Source organism: Eublepharis macularius, chromosome 2 (genome assembly GCF_028583425.1).
Source record: "Eublepharis macularius isolate TG4126 chromosome 2, MPM_Emac_v1.0, whole genome shotgun sequence".
Lineage (NCBI taxonomy): Eukaryota > Metazoa > Chordata > Lepidosauria > Squamata > Eublepharidae > Eublepharis > Eublepharis macularius.
In genome coordinates, this window is record NC_072791.1 from 190,400,846 (window position 1) to 190,423,490 (window position 22,645).

The window sequence follows — 22,645 nt, forward strand, 5'->3', positions numbered from 1 at the left end:
GCCGCTCGAAAACCGCTTTTTTGGGCGGGACCTTTTTTTCCCACCCATTTTTTAAAATTTTTTTGAGCGCACTTTTCCGTTATTTCGATCTTGCCTTATAAAGAAACATCATTGAAGATAATGATGCCTCTCTTTCCCCCACAGCACTGATGGCTCTCTCGCGTTTCTTTTTTGGAAATTTGGAAGCATGTGGGAAGCTTTTGTGGGCATTTCCTATGCAGGACAGTTCAGTGCCTGAATTTTACTGAAGTTTCACTTCCTTGGAGTGTCATTTCGATATTTCATAATTTCGATATTACAGTAATATAAAATTAAAAAAATAAAAAACAGTTAAAAAGGAAGTTTCATGAGTCCGTTCTGAGGATGGATTCACCCCAAAATGATTTTTCAAACTACCAGATTTGATTCAGAAACAGCATAATCAATAAATCCAATGCTATGAAGTCAAAAACAGTCTTTTGCAGACTACGGAGCACTTGCAAGTTGAATCAGCCAATAGGAACTCTCGGAACGGCCGGAGAGACACAAAGGGGGGTGGTTTTTTAAAAAAACCACGTAAATTGCACGTTGGCCCGTTCATGGCCACCGTGAAACTCCCGTTGAAAACCTGTGACCACATATTCGGGAGAAATGCAAATGAAATGCATCTGTTTAATGAGGTAATGTGACCGGCACTCGGGATTGCGTGGGGAATGCGGGGAACATGCGACTTAGAATGAGTAATGTGGATTCGACCACTGTCTGAGCACGATCCACTTGTAGTCCTATCAATTGATTCTTCAGAAGCTTTACTTCTTTATTTGTAGCTCTCATGAGTGTTGCATTTTCCCGGGCAGATTTCTCTGCTTCGAGCGCTACCTCTTTAATGGTTTTCACTTCATTTTCAACTGAGCTGACCTTTTGTCTGATTTCATTTAGCTTGTCAACAAAGGGCTTCATAGCTTCAATGACCGACCATTTAACCACCTCTTCAAGAGTCTCTCCCTTCCCCAGCAACGCAGCTGAAACCGATTTGCCCACCGCGGGGCTCTGCTATTTCGTCGCCATCTTAGGGGGGGGGAGTCCACCAACTAGGTTCCAAAACTCAATGAAGGGGAAGATTTCCGAACCTTCTTTAGCTTCAACTCCCACCAATCCTTCGCATACGCTTAGAATAACAGAAGGGATCCGCTTACTTACAGGCTTTCACCTTAAATCTGCTTGTTGCCGTTCTCCATGGCCCGGCAGCACGCGATGTGCTGCGCAAGTCTGCCAGCCTCCATAGGAGCAAACAGGCAATTTACCCCCTGGATCAGCTTCAGGGGGCTCTTCCCGCAGCGCTCCGGACCCTGGCCCCCTAACTGGGAGTCCTGGGGGTTAACCCTCGCAGGTCAACCTCCCGGTCAGGCTGCTCGGCCGCTTCCTCCCGGACCTGCGGAGAGGAGCGTCCGACATGGCCGGGAAAACGAAACCGAATCTGTACTCCCCACTTTCAATAGAGTTTGTTTGACCATTGCTGAATCAGTTAAGAGCCTAGGAGTTACACTGGATCCCACGCTACTACTAGAAAAACAAGTTAAGGCAGTGGCAAAAAATTATTTTGACAACCTAACTCTTGCCTAGAAGATGGCCTCTTATCTCAACATGGCCGACCTGGCCACCTGGATCCATGCTATGGTAACATCAAGGCTTGACTATTGTAATGCATTATACTGTACATAGGTCTCCCATCTAAGCTAACTAGAAGGCTCCAATTAGAGCAAAATGCTGCAGCTCAACTGTTACCAGGAGCGAGCAGGAGCATGAGTATCACTCCCATCCTACAGTCACTTCATTGGCTACCTATCAGTTACTATGCTCAGTTTAAGGTATTGGTTATTACATACAAAGCTCTTCATGCCTTTGGTACAGCATACCTGTGAGACTGCCTCCCTCCCTATGTTCCTCTATGGCAGCTTTGCTCATCTGATCAGGATCTCCTGAAGGTGCCAGCCTGCACATGGGCAAAATCAACAGCAGCCCATACATGGGCTTTCTCTGTGGTGGCCCCTACCCTGTGGAATGGCCAACCTGAGGTCAGGAGAGCCCCCACTCTCCTGGCTTTCAACAAATGATGCAAAACTGAATTATTCAAAAAGGCTTTTTACTCAAACGGGAAGACTATATTGTAGGGATGGGGTCTCAGATGCTTCGCTAATGAGTTAGGGACCATAGACTTCTGTTCCAGTATTTTCTTCTACTTTGTATTGGATTCTTGCTAATGCTATGTCTTTTTAAACCTGTATCTATTTACCCTATGGCATTGTTTATGGAAATGTCCTTGACACTGTATGGAAATGTACTTGATACTGTACGGAAATGTTGATTATGCTAAGCTTGTACTGTGTAATCCACCTTGAGTCTCAGTGAGAAAGGTGGACTATAAATGATATAAATAAATAAATAAATAAATAAATAAATAAATAAATAAATAAATAAATAAATAAATAAATAAATAAATAAATAATAGTCCTAAGTAATGCTGCTCAGTCACTAGTGTCTCCCATTTAGCCATTGGTTGTTATCTGGACTCCTAACAGAGTCAAGGGCAAAGGAGGACATGAGGGCTGTACTTTTAATAGTGGTGTGAGAGTGAGTATTTCTTGATTGACACAGCTTGACATTCAGAAATGGCAGCTATTTATTTCAAGAATCAAACCTAAAACTAATTTTTTAAGTAAATGTGTGTTCTCTCAAGAACTGCTATAAAAACATACATTTCTGGAGAAGGGGGAAAAAGCAGATTTTAGCAAGAACAAGGATGGTGGGGCAGAGTACTCCAAGTTGCACTGCAAATACAGAGTTGAAGTGAATGGCACTCTGGACTCTTTCAGGAGCCAAAGGATCACAGACTGCTAGAGGGGTTAAATTCCCTCCTCGAAAAAACATCTTAGCTAGGGTGTTGCAGCTGTTGGCCAGAGAACAACCAGCTGCCACCTCTTGCAGAAAGAGGGAGCATGACATACTGTTTAGAGTTTTGGATTAGAATCCAACAAGTAACAATGGCAACAAATTTTAGAGAATACAGAGAGTGGCATAGGAATGGGGTGTGTAGACACTGTTCCAGCCCACTTCCTGATGCTTCTGCCCCTTCTCCAGTCCCCATGCGGAAGCAGCCAAGGAAATCTGCATCTACTCTACTTCTGCCCTCCTTTACCACTGGCTGCTCTATTATTCTTGCCTTATCGATTTCTGTCCAAATTTCCCTTTTCATGCTCTGTGTTGCTCCTTCAGTTTTTTATATTGTGCAGTGGAAACGTGCTCAAAAGGTGGCATTAGGGAACTCTCCCTTTCATCGTCCTTCCATCTATTAAAGCTTCCCTACAAAGGAGACCCAAGGGAATCTACTTAGGATCACCCACTGAGATGTTCCTCATGGCTTTATGCCAATGTAGCCTCACAGACTAGGTAGTGTTCTGTTAATTCCACCTGATCAGAATGGTTTGTACATTGTTCAATTGCTCACAGAAATGAGGCTACAACTTTATTGTGAACCCAAATGATAATAACACAAACGAGAATATGGAGGAGCATAAAAACAGTGTCATCCCCTGGGGAATAAGTCAGTAACAATCAATACTGGATAAACCGTTCTGCAAAAAGGGAAACCCTTTCATGAAACACAGAAGTAAGTGCTCCATTAAATATCTTGCTAGGCTGAGAAATCCTGCCTTCATTAGTTACAGAAAGGTATCTAAGCTCCCACTTCCCAAGATACTGGTTTTTGGTTTACACCAAGCCTTGTAAAAAACAAAATAGCCTTTTCTCCCATACATTCTTCACAGCTGTTCAGAGAAGAAAATGTCATACTGGAGGGGTAGAGCTATGGGAGGAGGTGGATTAGTCACAGGAGTTAATAATTACCCTGAATCATTAGGTTTACTATTAGAAATTAGAAATGTTGAACTCCTAGAGACAGCAAGCATTTTAGAGAATACAATCAAGACGGTGGAGCAGGGCAGACATTCATGAGTAACATGGCTACATGTTATGAAACTCTCTGAGCTCCCTGTTCCAGAGAAACCCACACCTTCTGGTTCTCTGCTTCTATAGCCTTCTAGTTACTGAGGAAGGGGGGGGCGTTGCACATACATGGCCTTTACATCTAGGCCTCCTATCCCTGGATCAAAATCTGTATACACAGGCACAGGGTTTTTTTCTGGGAAAAGAGGTGGCAGAACTCTCAAGAAGAAAATGAGGAAGAAACACATGGGATTCTTTGAAATAGTATTATTTTCAAGCACTATTGCCGAATATTTTCAAGAGGTGCTGGAACTCCATTGCCCCACGTTCTCCCTGAAAAAAAACCCTGCACAGGAACAATCTTGGGGTGATATTCTGAAGAAACTATAGAAGGGAGAAACAGAAGAGAGAGGCAATAGAACTGAACTGCTTTGATAATGTCTGGACAGTGAGCTGAACAGCATAACAGAGACAGATGTTGGTTGACAGCTCTGGTGGTGACATATGGGACTCCTTCAGTCTGTGGAAGATTGGCTCTCCTAATGAATCTGTTATGATAATTTTGGATACACAATTATGAGGCTCACAAACATCCTCTTACCACTGATATACAGTCGTGACTAGCCACTTTTACCCAAATCATCTGTTGTATTTATCTTGGTTACAACTGGGACCTTTCTTGAACTTGAGGAAGCTCAGCTACAAAGCTAATTCCCTTTCACAAGCTCCTTGCACACATGAGCAAAGGGAACTGATCTCAATTAGACTGAAGTGCAAAGACGACAGTCTAAGTTCTAAAAGACACAATCAGGCTGTTGAAAGAGAGTGCAATTATTCATTAACTGTCTCCTAAAATTATTGACTGTAAAGTAATGCTAGAAATCAGCCCTTGTGTGGTTAGACGAGACTGAGATCATCTCTAGGTGAGAAGACTGAATTATTTTTGACATCAAGAGGTAAAAAATCAATTCTAGCATATATCTGGTTGACATGGGAACAAAACGTGTATTTCTTTTTATTGGGCTGGAGAACTTCCCCCTGCAATGTTCTCATTGATCCAGAGCTTATCTGAAGCTGTCAATCACGTTGAAATAGGTTAGTGTGTTGCCATGGTGGATGAAGATTTCTCTAAGCCCAGGTTTTACAAAGTTATAATTGCAGGCAATGAAATAAGCATAGGGCCATTCATCAGCTGTCAAGAAACTGTGTAAGACTGAATCTGCCTAGCTATTTAATAGATACCAAGATCAGTTCACGGAGAATTTATCCATTATTTATTCCACTTCTTCCAGCCTTTCCACCATCAGGGCCCCTATGGCAATTTACAACTTCCTTGATTATATTTAGTTCTGGTCATGCTTGCTGTGTTAAATTTTGCAAAGCAAAACCCTTTTTATTTGCCACAAACTCTATTTCTTCCTTGCAGATGGAAGCCTCCATCCTTGTGTAATAATAAATATTGTTAGGAGCCATAGAGGGGAAACGTACTACATTTTTTCAAGTACTACATTTTTTCCTATTGCTGAAAAAACACATTCAGTCTGAAATTACATTGCTGAAGGCAAAAAGTTGACTGATCCCCCCAGAGTACTAGTAGTGACACACAGACTGAATCAGAAGGCTTTTAAAAGTTATACATGACATATATCAGTTTTGACCATGGCCCCTGGCCATCATCTAGTTTTTCAGTGAGTGCTAATGTCTTGTTGTATTTTCCTTGACTGCATTTTCTTTATAATCAGGGAGGACATGTAGGCCTTTCGAGGTAAATCTAGAGCATTTCTGAGCATGTTCAACTGCACAGGTTTCTGACAGGGTGCCAAGGAGTTGTAGTTTTCTATTAGGGTTGTCCGATGTCCTGTCTCTTTAATACAGATTTGGGCAGGGGGAATGTCTTGTCCCTTTAACAGAGGCTTAACATGATATTATAAGGACAACTTAACACTCACTCAGAGCAGTTTACAAAGTATGTTATTATTATCCCCACAACAATCACCCTGTGAGGTAGGTGGGGTGGAGAGAGCCCTGGAAGTGCTGTGACTGACCCAAGGTCATCCAGCTGGCTACAAGTGGAGGAGTGGGGAATCAAACCCGGTTCTCCAGATTACAGTCCTACTGCTCTTAACCACTACACCAAACTAGTTCTCCATACCATGAAAAGTTAACTTATTTCCACACAAGGAAGCCACAGCTTCCAGTTTGCAAGATATGAGCAAGGCTATTAATAATAGAACATTTGGAGGTTGTTAATTCATAGGGGCACCATGATCTAGAAGCAACTTGATAGCACGTAACACACACGTCTCTATTGTCAGGAAACCCAACAAGAAAATGTCCCTCTGAGCATGCTCGGACCCATTTAAACGTTAATGATGAGCTGTTTCTGTGAGCTTTCTCCACCAGTGGTATATGTAAGTCTGCTTAAGAAAGAGGAAGGGGGAACCTGTAGGAAGTGGGGGGTTGCCTCTGGGTTGATTTTTCTGGATTTTCCTGGAAAATGCTTTTTTTAAAAAAAAACTGACTTGGCATGAGCTAGAGGGATCTTGCTCCTCATTGGCTACCTCTAAATGTCTAAATGAAAAAGTTAGTGGTGTTTTGTTTTTTACACTTTTGCATCATCTTCAGCTATCTAAAGTGTTCTCATACTATAAGGTGGCTCCATCCCCTTCCTCTCATAAAGATGTTTCTACAGTTTGAGATATTTATTGTGTATTAGAGATTTCATCTCTAAAATACTAGGAATGAAAATTAAAACCTCCGTTTTTCCTAGAAAAGCTATTAATTGTGTGAACATATTGGCTGCAATGTAATTAATTATCAGCTCACCATACATATACAAAAACATTAATTACTTAAATATGAAAGTTCCTAATTTTTGTATGCATTCTTTTTGCTGAATCAGTTTCATAGTAAGTCTAATGCCATATGATACATTCACAGACCTGGAGTTCCCTGATAAGGATTAATATATTTGAAATGCTGAGAAGTAGCAAAAACGAATCAGTTGTTGAAAGGCATAATTTGGCAAAGAAGTTTAACTTTGAGCAGAACCACAAGTGACAAAAGGCACAGATTGGACACTTGTCAGCTTCCCTCAAGTTTTGATGGGAAATGTAGGCCGCTTGGCAGAATGTTGGACAAGTGACAGTTGAAAAGTCCATTGGACAGCAGTCAGAGAGCGAAGCTGCAAGACCAGGATGCCTACATTTCCCATCAAAACTTGAGGGAAGCTGACAAGTGTCCAACCTGTGCCTTTTGTCACTTGTGGTTCTGCTCTTAGACTAACTATTTATGCACGTGTGTAGCAATTCCCACCAACAATAACTACAGGAAAAAGTAGAGGGTCTTTATAATTTGAAATAATCCAGTTATGTTTACCCCAATAATGTTTTTTTTTTCCTACACAAGGTTCATAATTAAACACGATCACACACAGAGTTTACAGATATGCCCTCTAGTAGCAAAGTAGTTTAGAAAAATCAAGGCTTGGGTTTTTTAAAAATAATGCAAGATATTTTAAGCACCTACTCAATCATTAGAAAGGCAAAAATCCCAAACTGGGATGCTTCAATCATACTTATGTGTAAACCTGTACTGGAAAAAGGGTTTGGGGCCTAGAACCTAGGTCTGATTAATAGACTGCAGAAACATAGATAGACCAGACTAGCAGATAACTGAACTGTATTATATTAATTTGCATGTTTAGCAAAGGTTCATAGGGCATGTGTATAAAAAAAGAGGTCACCATGACTACGAGAGGTGGTATAATACAGGACTAGGCTAGCTGGAAAGACTGGAGGGAGAGAGAGAAGAGAGATGAAGCTGCTGCTTTTTGGAAGTGCTGCTTTTTGGAAGGCAAAGCTTGTTTCCAAACTTTGGAGCTAAGAAGATCATAGAGCTGAAACTGCAAGCTGGGAGAGCTGAACCGTTCTCTCTGGGAGACCAGCAGTAGCTGGGAAGAGCTGATGAAGCAAACAAGAGCAAAGAGCAGGAATTGCTGGCAGCTGAACTTGTCCTCATCTTGCTAGGAGAAAAGGGAAACTACTCCTAGGGCAACAGGCAAGCTCCAGGATTCAGACAGCGTCTTCACAAAAAGAGTCCTGCTGTGGCAAGGCCTGGATATTTGGGACTGTTCCAGGCATAGCTGCGCACTTTAGCAAGGGATTGTGAGTAGGACTCTGCTCTGGGGTCACTGGTTACTGATCCAGTATTGATAACTTTGGGAATGTTTTCATAGTTGTGTTCTGCTATATTTAAATAAATTAGATTTATATTTTGAATTGGTAAACCTATCTCTAGACATTGAACCTGGTCCTCGGGACTTTGGGGGTTACATATGTCTCCATGTATATGCTACAGTTGCTCATGGATGCAGTTAACGTCTGCTTGGGGCTATTCCAGTAGAGCCTTCATTTATGGCTACAAGAAGTTAAGCATGAGTGACGTGTATGGTGGATTTGTATACAAAATTTTGAGGCTGCAGCTGCTCTTCTACCCTACACTATCCTTCCTGACCAACAATCTGTTTTAGGGATTAAAATGTTAATGGTGTTAATGTTTAATGCCACCTCTTTAGTAATAATATATTTATTTTAAAAAAATAATCTTGTTGATTATTTAAGATATTCTTCCTGCTCCAGAAAAACCCTACCTTACAGTCACTTTAGGATTTTATTCTGGTTCCGTTCAAGAAATTCTTTCTTACTCACTATCCTGACTCAAGTGCTTGTTTGCATTCTACTAGGAACCAAAGAGTAATTTGTGTCGTATATTTCTGGCTGAAGACTAAAAGTAAGCCATTAGGACGGGGGGCGTGGCGTCGCAGCGGAGAGGAATGGACGCATGTTGAGAACGCTCCGACCCTCCCGATCCCAAAGCCTCACCAACAAACACTACGAGGGGAAATAAATCAAAGAAAATAATGCTTACAAACCCCATCAAGAAAAAGAAAAACAACTTGAAAACGGTGAAAAACCTACAAACATTTTTCGCGGCTTCAGGAGAGTCGACGGGGAAGGAACGCAGCAACACGGAGAAAAATAAAATGGCGGAACTCGTCGCAAATGAAGGCGCGGCGGAGGTAGGCCAACCAGAAAACTATTTGGATCCCCAACTAATACAATTAAAACAAGATATTATAGAGCAAATGGCCAAACTAATAAGCCCAATTACAACACAACTCGCAGACATAAAACGCGATTTACAATCGGTTAATCATAAGGCCGATAAAGCTATGGAAGTGAGTGTGAAGTCACAACAGGACATTAACGACATGCAAAAAACAATCATAGAACAACAAGACAGACTAATGAAACTCGAATTAAATGCCAGACAAAATCAGATTAAAATAAGGGGGATAGATGAACTACTCACGTACAATACAGATCTCACAAGCTTTATTGCCAACTGGCTAGCTAAGCAATTAAAGCTGGAAGAAGGAGTCTATCCCTACATCACAAAAACTTATCGAGTGGGACCTTATCACCAAAATAAAAATAAAGATCGCCCGAGAGATATAATTATCGAGATACCAGATCAAAGGACAAGAAAGAAGATAATGGAAGAAGCCAGAGCAAGAGGATCGTTCAAATGTGAAGGCAAACTGATATATATTTTCGCTGATCTTCCAAAGGAAGTGCTAGCCAAAAGAAGAGAACTCAAACCAATTTCGGAGACTCTGCAAAGAGCGAATAGAAGATATAAATGGCTGGACCAATGCAAACTTATGGTCTTTCACCAAGGCAAAAAGTATATAGCAACGGATGTCGACACGGGACTAGAGCTTTTAAACGCAGTCGGGCTTGAAACACCAATGGAGACGAACAAGCAAAACCAAAAAAGAAAATCTTCTGATCTACTATCTCCACAGAAAGGGAGCAAGATCCCCATCAGAGACACTTAATTTTCCCTATCGTTGCTCCTCAACGAATAGGTAAAATGTTCATCAGCATGGTAGTTTGTTAGTATATGAAGTAGTGTATTTGTAAATAGAGGTAAAACTCAGAGGTTTTTTTGGGGGAGGGGGGGTTCTCAACATAGCTCACACAGATTTATTTAGCTCTCATAAGTGGACGAGGAGGGAGGTTGATTTCCACAACCGGTGAGTGAAGTTAACTCATCAGTTTGAGAGAGCTAAACTTGAATAAATCTTAACAGGGAAACGGTATTTTGGCTTTATAATCAACAGTGTTATTTTTAATTCACTATAGTATAAAGGGGTTTTAGGGAGGGAGGGAGGAAGGTAAGGGGGAAAGGGGAGGAAGCGGGATTAGTTAATTAGCTGCATATATTAACCAGATTTATATAGTTAATAATTTTAGCAATAATAAAAAAATAATAAATAATAATAATAAACAAATAAAAAATAAACAAATAAAAATAAAAAATTAATAAAAAAGAGAGAAAATAACAAGAATAATAAAAATATAGTTCATTGCTTTAGCTTATCGACATAGGAGGGGAGGGAGGGGTGTGAAGAAAAGGGAGGGGGGTTGGGGTGGCTATAGGGTGGTGGAGGGGAATAGGACAAATATATAACAGGTTAAAGATTGCAATGACGATAGAAACCAAGAAGGAAAGAAGATAGTAGTAGGAAAAGTTATAAAAGGAGGAAAGAATAATAGTAAAAGGTGTATATATAGAAAGGAATTGAACCAGACTAGGAGCTGGTGGGATATATTTGGTTTAACTGGTTTGAACTTTAAAATCTGAAAAGTTTATGTTATAAAGAGAAAGAAAAGAACTGAATTTATATTACCTATATATCGATTTGAAGGGTGTGGTCTAAATATAACATCTTGAAACAGCATATTAGGAAAATATTGTGATACCAGTAACAACTATTTAATAACTATACTACAAGACTTTATTAAGAAACCACAAGTGGTGCTACAATATTAAAATTGATTGATCTTTTAAGTCCAACTCAGTTAGCCTTTATACTGTCTAAAGAGAAAAGAAAGAGAAGAGGGAGGGGGGGAAAAAAAGAGAGAAAGAAAGAAGACCTAGATATTGTATTGTTTTTTGTTTTTCATGCAGTGGGCCAATCAAAAAAACCGGTATCATAGTGAACATTGCACTTAACTGGGAAAATTCAAATTATAGTGCAACTCAGATTGCTAAAAAAAAAAAAAAAGTGAGAGAAAATAAGATAAAATAAAAAATAAAGCCAAATTGGAAGCCCCAGAGTGATATATCAATAATAATAATAAAATAAGAGTTAGTCATAAGTAATTACTACAATCCAAAACAGAAATGTGTTCTAAAATCAAAGTTTTAACTTTCAATGTCAGAGGTTTGGGAAACCCAATTAAAAGAAGGAGAGTGATCTCGAATTTAGCCCATACTAGAGCGCAAATTATTTTTCTGCAGGAGACCCACTTGCGGCATAACAATACTGATTCATTGAAAGCTAGGTGGCTACAAGCACAATACCATGCAACTGGTAATTCCAAATCAAGGGGCGTAGCCATCCTTATAGCAAAAAATATACAATTCCAACAAACAAAAACTCTCAAAGACAAAAAAGGTAGATATATCTTCGTTAAAGGGAAAATAGGGGAACACAAAATTACTCTAGCCTCGTTATATGCTCCTAATACAAATCAATTAGATTTTATAGAGGAAATATTGCAGAAATTAACTAATTTCCAGGAAGGAGATCTGATAATTGGAGGAGACTTAAACTATATAATAAAACATCAATTAGACAAATTGAACTTCAATAAGCCTCACCCAAAAAATATACATAAAACAACAAAACTAGCAGCTATTCTAAAAAAATATCAATAGACACATGGAGGTACTACCACGAAGGAGAAAAGGACTTCACATATTTTTCACAAAGACACAATACGTATACAAGAATAGACTACATATTAAACTCCAATACCACTATAGATAAAGTAGAGGAAATTGAAATAGGAAGTAATACAATCTCAGACCATGCATGGGTAACAATGACATTTAATCTAGGTGATAAAACAGAGAACAGCAGACAATGGTGCCTACCAAAGCACTTATTATTTAATCAAGTCACATCTAAAGAAATTGGGAAAATAATAGAAACAGCTATTGCAGAAAACATATCTAAAGAAATTGGAGAGCACATACTTTGGGACACAATTAAAACAGTGACCAGAGGCCACATAATAGCCCTTACGGCTAAAATCAATAGAGAAAAATTAAAACAAAAACAAGAGTTAACTAGTAATATTAAAGCTTTAGAAACCAAACATAAACTAACAGGCAGTAAAAAAATATACACAGAACTTCTAACACAAAGAAAATTTTTAGAAACCTTAGAAAGCCATACGATATATAAACAACTGTTAGCTGTTAAGCAGGCTCACTGGTCCAACTCGCCTAAAATGCTCCGTATTTTAGCAAACAAAGTAAAACAAAGAAGATCACAAAATAATATTAATAGAATCTATAACAGTAAAAACGTAATACAGTATAAATCAGAATCAATTCTCAAGGTTTTTAAAGACTTTTATACGCGACTATACTCTTCAAATAACCCTGACCAAGCTAAAATAATCCATTTTCTAAAATCAATAAAAAGTCTTAAGAAATTAGAGGAAACACACCGAACTCTTCTTGACAAACCCATCACTATTCAGGAAACAACAAATGCAATAAAAAATGCTAAAAATAATAAAGCCACAGGGACGGATGGCTACCCGGCAGAATTTTTTAAAAAATACACAAATTTATTAGCAACACACCTAACTAACTTGGCCAACTCAATTTTAGACAAGGGTAAAATGCCACCTACTTGGGAGAGAGCTGACATTATTGTACTTCACAAACAGGGAAAAGACCCCCTGAAAGCAGCATCCTACTGTCCCATTTCATTGCTTAACCATGATTATAAAATCTTCACCTCCATCATAGTGAATCGTTTAAATACATTTATATCCAACTACATACATACAGACCAATCAGGATTCATACCAAAAAGAGACATTACAGATAACATTTATAGATCATTAAACCTTATAGATCATTGTACTCACAACAGCATGGAAGCTATTTTACTTTCACTAGATGTCAAAAAAGCTTTCGACTCGGTAGAACTATCATACCTCTTAAAAACACTGTCATACATGGAATTTGGAAAAAAAAATTTAAACTTAATCAGAGCAATTTACCACCAACCAACAGCAAACATTAAGGTAAACGCTATGCATTCAGAAACCATTTACATCAAAAGAGGCACAAGGCAAGGTTGTCCCCTATCTCCCCTCTTATTTGCACTTGCTCTAGAACCCTTCGCAACAGTTCTCAGAGAAAACAACCAGATAAAGGGGATAAAGGTTAATTTCACAGAATTCAAAATCAGCTTGTTTGCGGACGACATGTTGATATATATGACTGATCCAATAAATTCACTGTCCTATCTCTCATCTCTACTCACAAATTTTGGAGCAATCTCAGGATTAATAATTAACCAAACAAAATCATATTACCTTGCCATTAATATCCATAACAAAATGATCCAACAAATAAATAAACTGTACAGTTTTCAGTGGTCACCATCACACTTAACCTATCTAGGCGTTAATATCTCCCCTAAATAAAATGAACTGATAAAATTGAACCACCTCAAGTTAACAAACCAAATTAAATCAGACATTATTAATTGGAATAAATTAAAACTCACGTGGTATGACAGATTTCATTTGATAAAAGCTTTTATACTACCGAAATTTCTTTACGTATTTAGAGCGATCCCTCTCACCATCAACAGATCACTAATAGCTCAATGGCAAATACTACTTAATAAGTTCCTCTGGCAAAACAAACACTCGAGAATTGCGTTTAACACTATGAGGAGGAAATCAGTAAACGGAGGTTTCAATTACCCAGACTTAGCATTATATCCATCAGCAGCAAGATTGGTCAACCTCTTGCAATTGACATCTAACTCTCCCCGGCCAGATTGGATTAAGATCACACAATCATCTTTAAATCACTATGACATCGCAGACATAATTTGGGATAATCCAAAAAATAGACCACAAAGTATTAAAATCAGTTTTGTGATATCGTCTATACTAAAGACGTGGGACCAAATTAAGATCAAAATTGTCCCAAAACTGTCTAGATTCTCGACATTTATAAATCAAGAATGGTCCCCACAGGGGTGGGAGTGGTCACTCATCCAAATATTGCGACAGGCCAAAGTTACTAGACTAATAGACATTGCCACACAATCAGGACTATTAAGGAAGCTAGAGATAGAGGGAAAAATAAAACAGAAATTACAATGGTTTAGCTACTTACAACTCTCACACATGGCAGAGAAAATAAAACTAAGGAACATCATGAAAGAACCTCTGACAGAATTTGAACAAATTTTGAACTCATCCTCACAACAAAAAAAAGGGATGATAGCTAAATTGTACAAAATTCTATTAAACACAATGGAGAATAAATGCCTAAGTTGCCAAAATAGCTGGAATAAGGACTGTTTAATTGAACAGTCCTTAGAAACTTGGAATGACATTTGGTCATCCAACATATTTACCTCAAAAGTTATTGTAACTAGGCTCCAAACATTCAAAGTGATACATAGATGGTACTTAACTCCCAAAAAATTAGCACTAATGTCAGCCAAATCGTCCCCTAAATGTTGGAAAGATTGCGGTGAGGAGGGAACCTTTGCCCACTGTTGGTGGGAATGTATAAAAATCAGACAATTCTGGGAGGAGGTTCTAATGAAAATTAAAGATATTACTAATTATGTACTCCCTTTTGATCCGAAAATAATTTTTTTAGACATATGGGGAACTCTGTGCATACCCAAAATTAGAAAGGAACTTATTGACTCACTTTTTATTGCAGCTAAAAGCACTATTGCGACAGTATGGAAATCTAAGAGATTGCCAACAATTGAGACTTGGTTCTCAAAAGTTTGGAACCATTTTATTCTAGAAAAAATAAGTAACGACATACAAAATGCAGAACATTTCACAGAAAATACCGGTTTTATTGATAAATGGCTCCCTTTCTTGGAATATATAGAAGAACATAATCTGCAGCCCAACTCAAAAATTTTTCAAGTTATAACACACAATGATTTCCTTTCATTCTATTAATCTAACAATATACTCGAGTCATCAGAAGATTATGTTAATGTTAATTCTCAAAAATACAAGGTTAATAATGCATTGTACATGGAATTTTTGTCTTGATCTGGATTGATGTTTATGATTGTAAATTATATGTTGCAACAAAGGTTTAATAAAATTATTTAAACTCAAAAAAAAAAAGTAAGCCATTAGAATAGGCAGTTTGAAGGAAATTACCTTTTCCTATCATGACATTCACATAAGTTTTTTTAGACAAATGCCTTGGTGCCTTTTGAATTCTGTCATAAAACTGAAATGGAGAAAGAAATATGAGTGACCTTCACTACCACTTTTATATTGCTGGAGTGCTGAAGTCCCCAAGCTCATTGAGCCTGGAATTTTGAGAACAAGCGGCCACAACAAAATGGCTTCCATGGAGTGGGTGGGACCAATCACAAAATGGCTGCTATATGGAATAAAACTGTGTATACAATCACAAAATATTGAAAAGTTGTGCAAAAGGAGGTTCCAAGCCAAGTGTCCGCATATAATTGGGTGCTCCCTCTGGGCTCAAAGGGATTTTTTGAAGCATCTCTTACTCCAGTGTGGCAGAGGGAAAATAGAATAGGCTTTTTGTTCTGGGAAGAAGCAAGTGAGCTTCGGGAAACATTGGCTTGCACCATAGTATTTATGGGAATCACTGTCATAGTGTACTATCCAACTTGGAAACTCCTGTGTCTTTCCTGGAATGTATACATCCCACTGCAGAGATGTATAAGTTCTGACCATGTTATCAGAAACACAAGAGAAAAGTAGAATAAATGGAAGGGGGTGAGTGGCTTTAAGCCAAAACAGGGTACTGTTTGCCATTAGTTTTAGTAGATATTTTATGCTGTGGAGGGGAAGAGGTATTTCAGATGCCAAAATGTCTAATAATATCACCGTGTCTCAAGTAATGATTTTGATACAGTAATTAGGACTGCAGTTCCTGGATCTGTCTGGTGCAGATGTTTTATCTAGCATCCTTTGACCAGTCATATCAATTTAACTGGATAGCTGAGCTTGTTTTAGAAGATGGTAGCACAGAGTTAAGAAATTCTTAACTATACCGTGACAACACTGTGTTTAAAAAAAGACCCTGACAGAACTAGATGCCATCTTGAACTGAAAAGTAACAAACACTTTATCAGTTCATCAAAGAGAAGTTTTGTCAAATGCCTATAATGCATGTAGTTCCTTTCTGTTCCCTGTCACACTGATAAACAGCTGCATTGACGCTGTTAGGAAATGTATTGCCTGTCACTGATAGAACTTAGGGGAATGGTAATGAGAGTTCATGTTTCAAGTGCTGGATGACAGCATCTGCAACGTAGGCTCAGGAGGACAAGTTTTCATTTTTTTCTTAAGAGAGTTGAAGGTGGCGAAAGAGAGAGCACCATATAATTAACTCACTTTCACCACTGGCAAATAGATTTTGCTGCTTTACATATTGTTCCAACAGCCTGTAAAACTGGTTTGAACAGAGGTAACAACGGGAGCACATGTGCGCCATCGGAAGTGACATCTTTTGGTTGAACCACTTTCAGCTGTCTCCAGTTTCTTTTCAAATAAGGACAAGAATTCTAAAAAAGGATACATGGAAAGTTAGTCCTAAGAAAAGTGGACCAAGGTTGGGGAACTGCCATCTTATTAAAAAAAAGTTAAGATGTAAATTATTTACATTGGTATGTTTTAATTGCTTGTATAAATGAGTTCTAAGGCAACAGTTAGGGAACCGTTTGCATCAGGCTGCCCACTTGGCTGCTGCTTGCTAAAGAGGTGGCATACTGGCATTATCTACATGACCCAATTTATGATGCAGGATTTTATTTGCTTTTTTTTATTGAATATATAGTCCATCTTCCAACCATGCTACCTTCCCAAGAAGGATTGCAGTACACATTTGAAAACATACGCAGTAAGCAGATAAAACCAAAATCTTTGGAACAATTCATAACATGTAGGAGATAAAACTCCTTTTCCCTAACCTTGCCAACATGAAATATAAATGCCATAGAACCCCCATCATCCTAGGTCAAAGAACCTTGGGAACATTACATTTGTCCGTCCAGAAGACTCTCCCGGTTGTGATCAGTCTCCACTTTTGCGTGATGCAGAGCTCTGCCTGCTCTACCGCCCTGAGGCTGTTTTGGCACTTGAAAAGACAGAGTGGCGATGAAGAGCTCCACACCATGGGCCCAATCAGGATCAAGTCCTAGTGGCATCTTAAAATTACTTTAAATGGTGATGGCATTCTCATGGTGACCATAAGAATGCCAACATGTTTAGTTTGGCTCTCAGCTCCAAAGGGACAGAGGATCAGGGACCTAGGAATGGGGAAAGGGGAAGGAGGAGAGAAGGTATCTTGCAACATTTCCAGTTTAATGCTAAAGCAGCAGGTCAAGCGAGAGGGAATTTCCATGTGAACATACCCTAAAATTTAGATGTGCATTCTTTTGTTTCCCAAATTATATTTATTTCTTCTATTTTTGCAATAAATTGGATCTTTGTCTATCAAGAGGATGCCTCAAAAGGGATCTCATTGCCCTACTGCCAACTTTATCACCATGCCACACAATCATAGGGACTGAAGATAAAAGTCCCTCTTACTTGTAGTGGTGATTCTATCTGTTCAGTAAAGTAATGCTATATCCAGTTTGGTGGTAGTCTGTATCTGCTACAGGCAGAGGCATGAGAACAGCCTTAGAACCAATATATTATAGTATTGTGTGAACCTTGCATGAGCATATGTGGAACACTGGTACTCTTTTTCCAGATCTTTGGGTTGGATCTAGAGTGGAATTTTGTTCACGGAAGGGATATCTTCTCCCTTCACCATTCTTTCTACTTCTCCTTCACTTCTTGCCCCACAAAGAGCTGTTCCTCTCCATCTGGATCCTCTAGAATAGTGTGGGATATTGATAGGGGGCTACTCTAGGAATGGGCAAACAGCAGAAATTCCACCCACTCTTATGCAAACAGAACGTGAGCTATAATGGAGCAATTTCTGACAACTCCTTCTTTCTACAGAGGTTTTTCATGTTGAAGTCCTTGCCATTCCAGAGGGTCCCATAGGCATCAGGTATGGTTTTTCAGAGATCTGATGAAAGATGGGGACAGATAAAAATATTTCCTTATGCAAGAGTTATTCTCCTCTCTGGATTCCAACCTTTGGCGACATCATTTGTACATACACAGGCTTGTCATTGTTTTTGTTGGTGAATACCTACACCTCTTTCATTTTACTATTAGATACATCCATGAGGATTTTCTACTTGATTACGTTGTTATCCTGCCCTTCCTGCAAGTACTCAAAGTTCTCTTCTTCCATTTCATTCTCACAACAATTTTATACTAGATTAGGCTGACGGAGAGACTGATTGGCTCAAAGTCACACTCTGACTTTCATAGATGACCTCTGATTTAAATCTTGGTATCCCACATCCTGGTCCAATTCCATAATACCACACTGACTCCTTTTTGTTTGCTTGGAATAAAATCCCACTGAATTCCACAGAACATATTCCCAAGCAAATGTGCATATGATATTGATTACACTCTACAGACCATTGTTGACACAAATGTAACATGCAACCTACCAACATCGACTTCAAAATCTTGTTTGGTTTAATGAATCTGCATTGCCCTTTAATTGGATAATAATAATAATAAAGTGATCCAATCCTCCCGTCCACACTGTAAACTTATATTAAGCTTTTATTGAATTAAATTCATGATGCTATCTGCCTGCCTTAAGAGATCTGCCTTACAGTTAAAGTGTGAGATAGCTGTTCTCCTAGAAGCTTAATAGAGCTAAAGGAAATAACCGATAAGCATGAACTATTAAATTATTAAAAGCAACGTCACTGTCACAAGTAGGCCTCCTGAATGGAGTTCTCAACGTGCCACGGAGTGTAGGATTAGGAATGCCATTTATCTCCACCCAAGCATGTAAAATTGAAGCATAATTGAACCAGGTGGGGTCTCTTGTTTTGTAAGTTACATAACGACCTATGTGGGGGAGGGGACTTTGCCACCTTAGCCTGTTGCAACAGGCACTGATAATGTATTTGATAAATTACCTTTACAGCTACAATTTAATAAGCAGTCAGTTCAAAGTTTATGCATGTGTTCATACATAAATGCACAAGCTCAAATTTGATCATCCTATACAACAACAGGATGCACAATTGCACATACAGTCAAAGAAGAACCTGGATTTAGAACTATATATGCAACACCATTTTTAGGTGGAAAGATCCAAAGCTTATCTTGGTTCAAGTTTTCTAAAGAACAGTGCTGCTTTTATTTTATTTTTCACCTTACTTCTTTCTAAATTCTGCTATACTTTGTTTTTATTGGGTGGGATCCCAAGGCCACCTTGTGCAAGCAGGAGGCACATCGGCTCAAGGGGTAGAGTGGGGTCCATGATTTCCATCTGATTCCCATTAGATGCAGCACCCGGGCCGCATTCCATGTTATTCTTCAACTTTCAGAACCAGCTTCCGGGTGCACAAAGGGATGCAGAAGGCTGAAAGAGGTGGAATGATCCATTCCATAAGTGGAGTTCCTGCTCATGCTTCTTGGCCAGTTTGGTGTGAGGGCCAGTTTGGTGTAGTGGTTAAGAGTGCGGGACTCCAATCTGGAGAACCGGGTTTGATTCCCCACTCCTCCACTTGAAGCCAGCTGGGTGACCTTGGGCTAGTCACGGCTCTCTGGAGCCCTCTCAGTCCCACCCACTTCACAAGGTGATTGTTGTGGGGATAATAATAGCATACTTTGTAAACCACTGAGTGGGCATTAAGTTGTCCTGAAGGGCAGTATATAAATCGAATGTTGTTGTTGGTGGTGGTGTTATTGGAATTCAAAGCACTTTATTTCCTTTATGTCTTCATATTTGAAGAGTGTTGTTATTACCCTTGTGATGACAGAAAATGTTGCCTAAAGTTTTAGACAATAGTAGGTAAAGAGGTTAATCAAAAAATAATTCCCCCCCAAATGAGAGTCAGTGTAATATTTCTCAGCATACTTTGGATGGCACATCATCCAGCATCCTGGGTCTGGTTGATGCCTGCTTGTGAGATCTCCCGAGAATCCTATACATGCCATTGTGAATTCCATGAAGAAACAGAGGCAGGATTTAAATATCATACATTAATAAATAATGGTGCCCTGGCCATGGCTGAGTGGAAGAGCCATGCAGAAGGTCCCAGTTTAATACCCAGTCTTTTTTATATTGCTTTTTCTGCTGTTAAATAATGTGATGTTTATCTGATCTCATACTGAAGTTTCCATTTTTTTTTGCTAGTCTTAGTGCTTCAGTTCTGTTTTTGCTGTTTGTAGTACTGGCTGTGAATGGATTATTGATTTTGCTCTTATGGTTACAAAGTGGGATGTAAATAATATAACTAAATACTTAAAACACTCAATTTTATCTTTCTGTTAAAAGTCACTAAGAACATCACTTTTTTGCTTTTACAGGCTTCCAGTGTCTCAGCTCTGCAGTGCTGACTGCAATATTTTCAGAAGAATGAACTGAAACAGAATTGTCACATCAAACATATGTGTGCCAACCTTTCTAAAAGGGCCATGTGACCTTTCTTTCAACAGTCCTCTGGCTGAAATATCTAAAGTGTGAATTATGGAATTGAAGGCCATCACCTTTCACTGTGCTAGAAGGATTTGTAAATTAGCCTTGGAAAGCTATAGTAAGCAAGAATCATTTTTCTCCTGCTAGTAAAGTCACCTCTGAAGGAAAAAGTCACTGTGCACTTTATAAAGTGTGCAAAATCCTACCACAATCTTTATAAAGTCAAGACTGTAAGTTATAGAGGCTGGTTCCGACATGTACATTCATAATTTCAACAAGCCAATACCTGGTAGCGCGAATAGGTATATACATACAGAATTTTCACATACTTATTTATTAAAATATTTATATCTCATCTTGCCTTGTGGTCTATAGTGGCTTACAAATTTATTTATTTAATTCAATTTATACCCCGCCCTCCCCACAAATGGGCTCAGGGCGGCTAACAACATTAAAAAATACATTAAAATCACAAAAACATAAAACCAACAATAATTTTTAAAAAATCATTAAAATAGTCCAGGAGCAGACTATTTAGACAAATATTGGGAGTCTGTATATGGGCATAGCAGATGGCCGAGGGCAGCCCCAGAAGAAGTGGTAGTCTTAGATGGAAGAAGGAGGGCACCCGCTGGCACTCAGCTGAAGGCCCGGTGGAATATCTCGGTTTTACAGCCCCTGCGAAACTGTAACAGGTCCTGCAGGGCCCGGATCTCCAGCGGGAGAGCATTCCACCAGGCTGGGGCCAGGGCAGAAAAAGCCCTGGTCCTGGTTGAGGCCAGACGGATGTCCTTCGGGCCGGGGACCACCAGGAGTTGCTTGTCTGCAGAGCGCAACACCCTGCAGGGGATGTAATGGAAGAGGTGGTCCCGCAGGTATGCAGGTCCCAGTCCATGAAGGGCTTTAAACACCAAGGTTTGCACCTTGAACCAGATCCGAAACTTCACTGGGAGCCAGTGCAGCTGGCACAGCGTGGGATGAATGTGCGCTTGGATTGGTGTTCTTGTAAGGACGCGTGCCACCGCATTCTGGACCAGCTGTAACTTCCAGGTCAGGCCCAAGGGCAGCCCAGCGTAGAGTGAATTGCAGTAGTCTCGCCTGGAGGTGACCGTTGCATGGATTACTGTGGCCAGGTCCCGGGGCGAAAGATAGGGCGCCAGTTGCCTGGCCTGTCGAAGATGAAAAAAGGCAGACCTGGCAACGGTTGTAACCTGGGCCTCCATTGAAAGTGTGGCATCCAAGGTCACACCCAGGCTCCTCACTGTCGGCGAAGGTTTCAGTTGTACCCCATCAAGGGCTGGGAGCCGGGTCCCCAGCTCAATTGCCCCACGATCCAGACACAGAACCTCCGTCTTCAGGGGATTCAACGTCAGGCGACTCTGATGTAACCATACTGTCACAGCCTCAAGACCCTTGGCCAAGGAATCCAGAGTGAGATCAGACTGGCTGTCCATCAGAAGATAGAGCTGAGTGTCATCTGCATACTGGTGACAACCCAGCCCAAAGCTGCGGGCTAACCGGCGAGGGGGCGCATATAGATGTTAAATAGCATCGGGGAAAGAATCGCCCCCTGAGGGACGCCGCATACCAAAAAATGGCAAGTGGACATCTGTTCCCCGAGTGCCCACCCTCTGTCCCCGATTGCGAAGGAAGGAGTTCAGCCATTGCAGGGCTGTTCCACAAATCCCCACATCGGCAAGGCGGTGGGTCAGAAGATTATGATCGACTGTGTCGAACGCTGCTGTAAGATCTAAAAGTATCAGCAGTGCCAACCTGCCCTGGTCCAGGTGTCGCTGCAGATCATCTGTGAGGGCAACCAGAGCCGTCTCTGTACCATGGCCAGGCCTGAAGCCGGACTGGAATGGATCCAGGATAGAGGCATCATCCAGGTATACCTGCAGCTGTTCCTCTACCACCCTCTCAATTACCTTACCCAGGAATGGAAGGTTCAAAACTG

The 22,645-nt window shown here is 39.9% G+C and overlaps 1 protein-coding gene across 3 annotated transcripts; it reads left to right on the top strand.

The window, feature by feature from the left end:
- Positions 1-4,877: 4,877 nt before the first annotated feature.
- Positions 4,878-20,885, top strand: LOC129323355 (uncharacterized). Of its 3 annotated transcripts, XR_008596455.1 has the most exons (3): positions 7,741-9,913; positions 18,129-18,180; positions 20,580-20,885. XR_008596455.1 is itself a non-coding variant. In XM_054969885.1 (2 exons), the coding sequence occupies exon 2, from the start codon at positions 8,903-8,905 to the stop codon at positions 9,881-9,883; it is 981 nt and encodes a 326-aa protein (XP_054825860.1). In that variant the 5' UTR covers positions 4,878-4,937; positions 8,726-8,902; the 3' UTR covers positions 9,884-10,194. The 3 variants fall into 3 exon arrangements, 2 of the variants coding, with proteins under 2 accessions (XP_054825860.1, XP_054825859.1); XM_054969885.1 differs by lacking the exons at positions 18,129-18,180; positions 20,580-20,885 and adding an exon at positions 4,878-4,937 and having other exon boundaries at positions 8,726-10,194; XM_054969884.1 differs by lacking the exons at positions 18,129-18,180; positions 20,580-20,885 and having other exon boundaries at positions 7,741-8,147; positions 8,726-10,194.
- Positions 20,886-22,645: the final 1,760 nt, after the last annotated feature.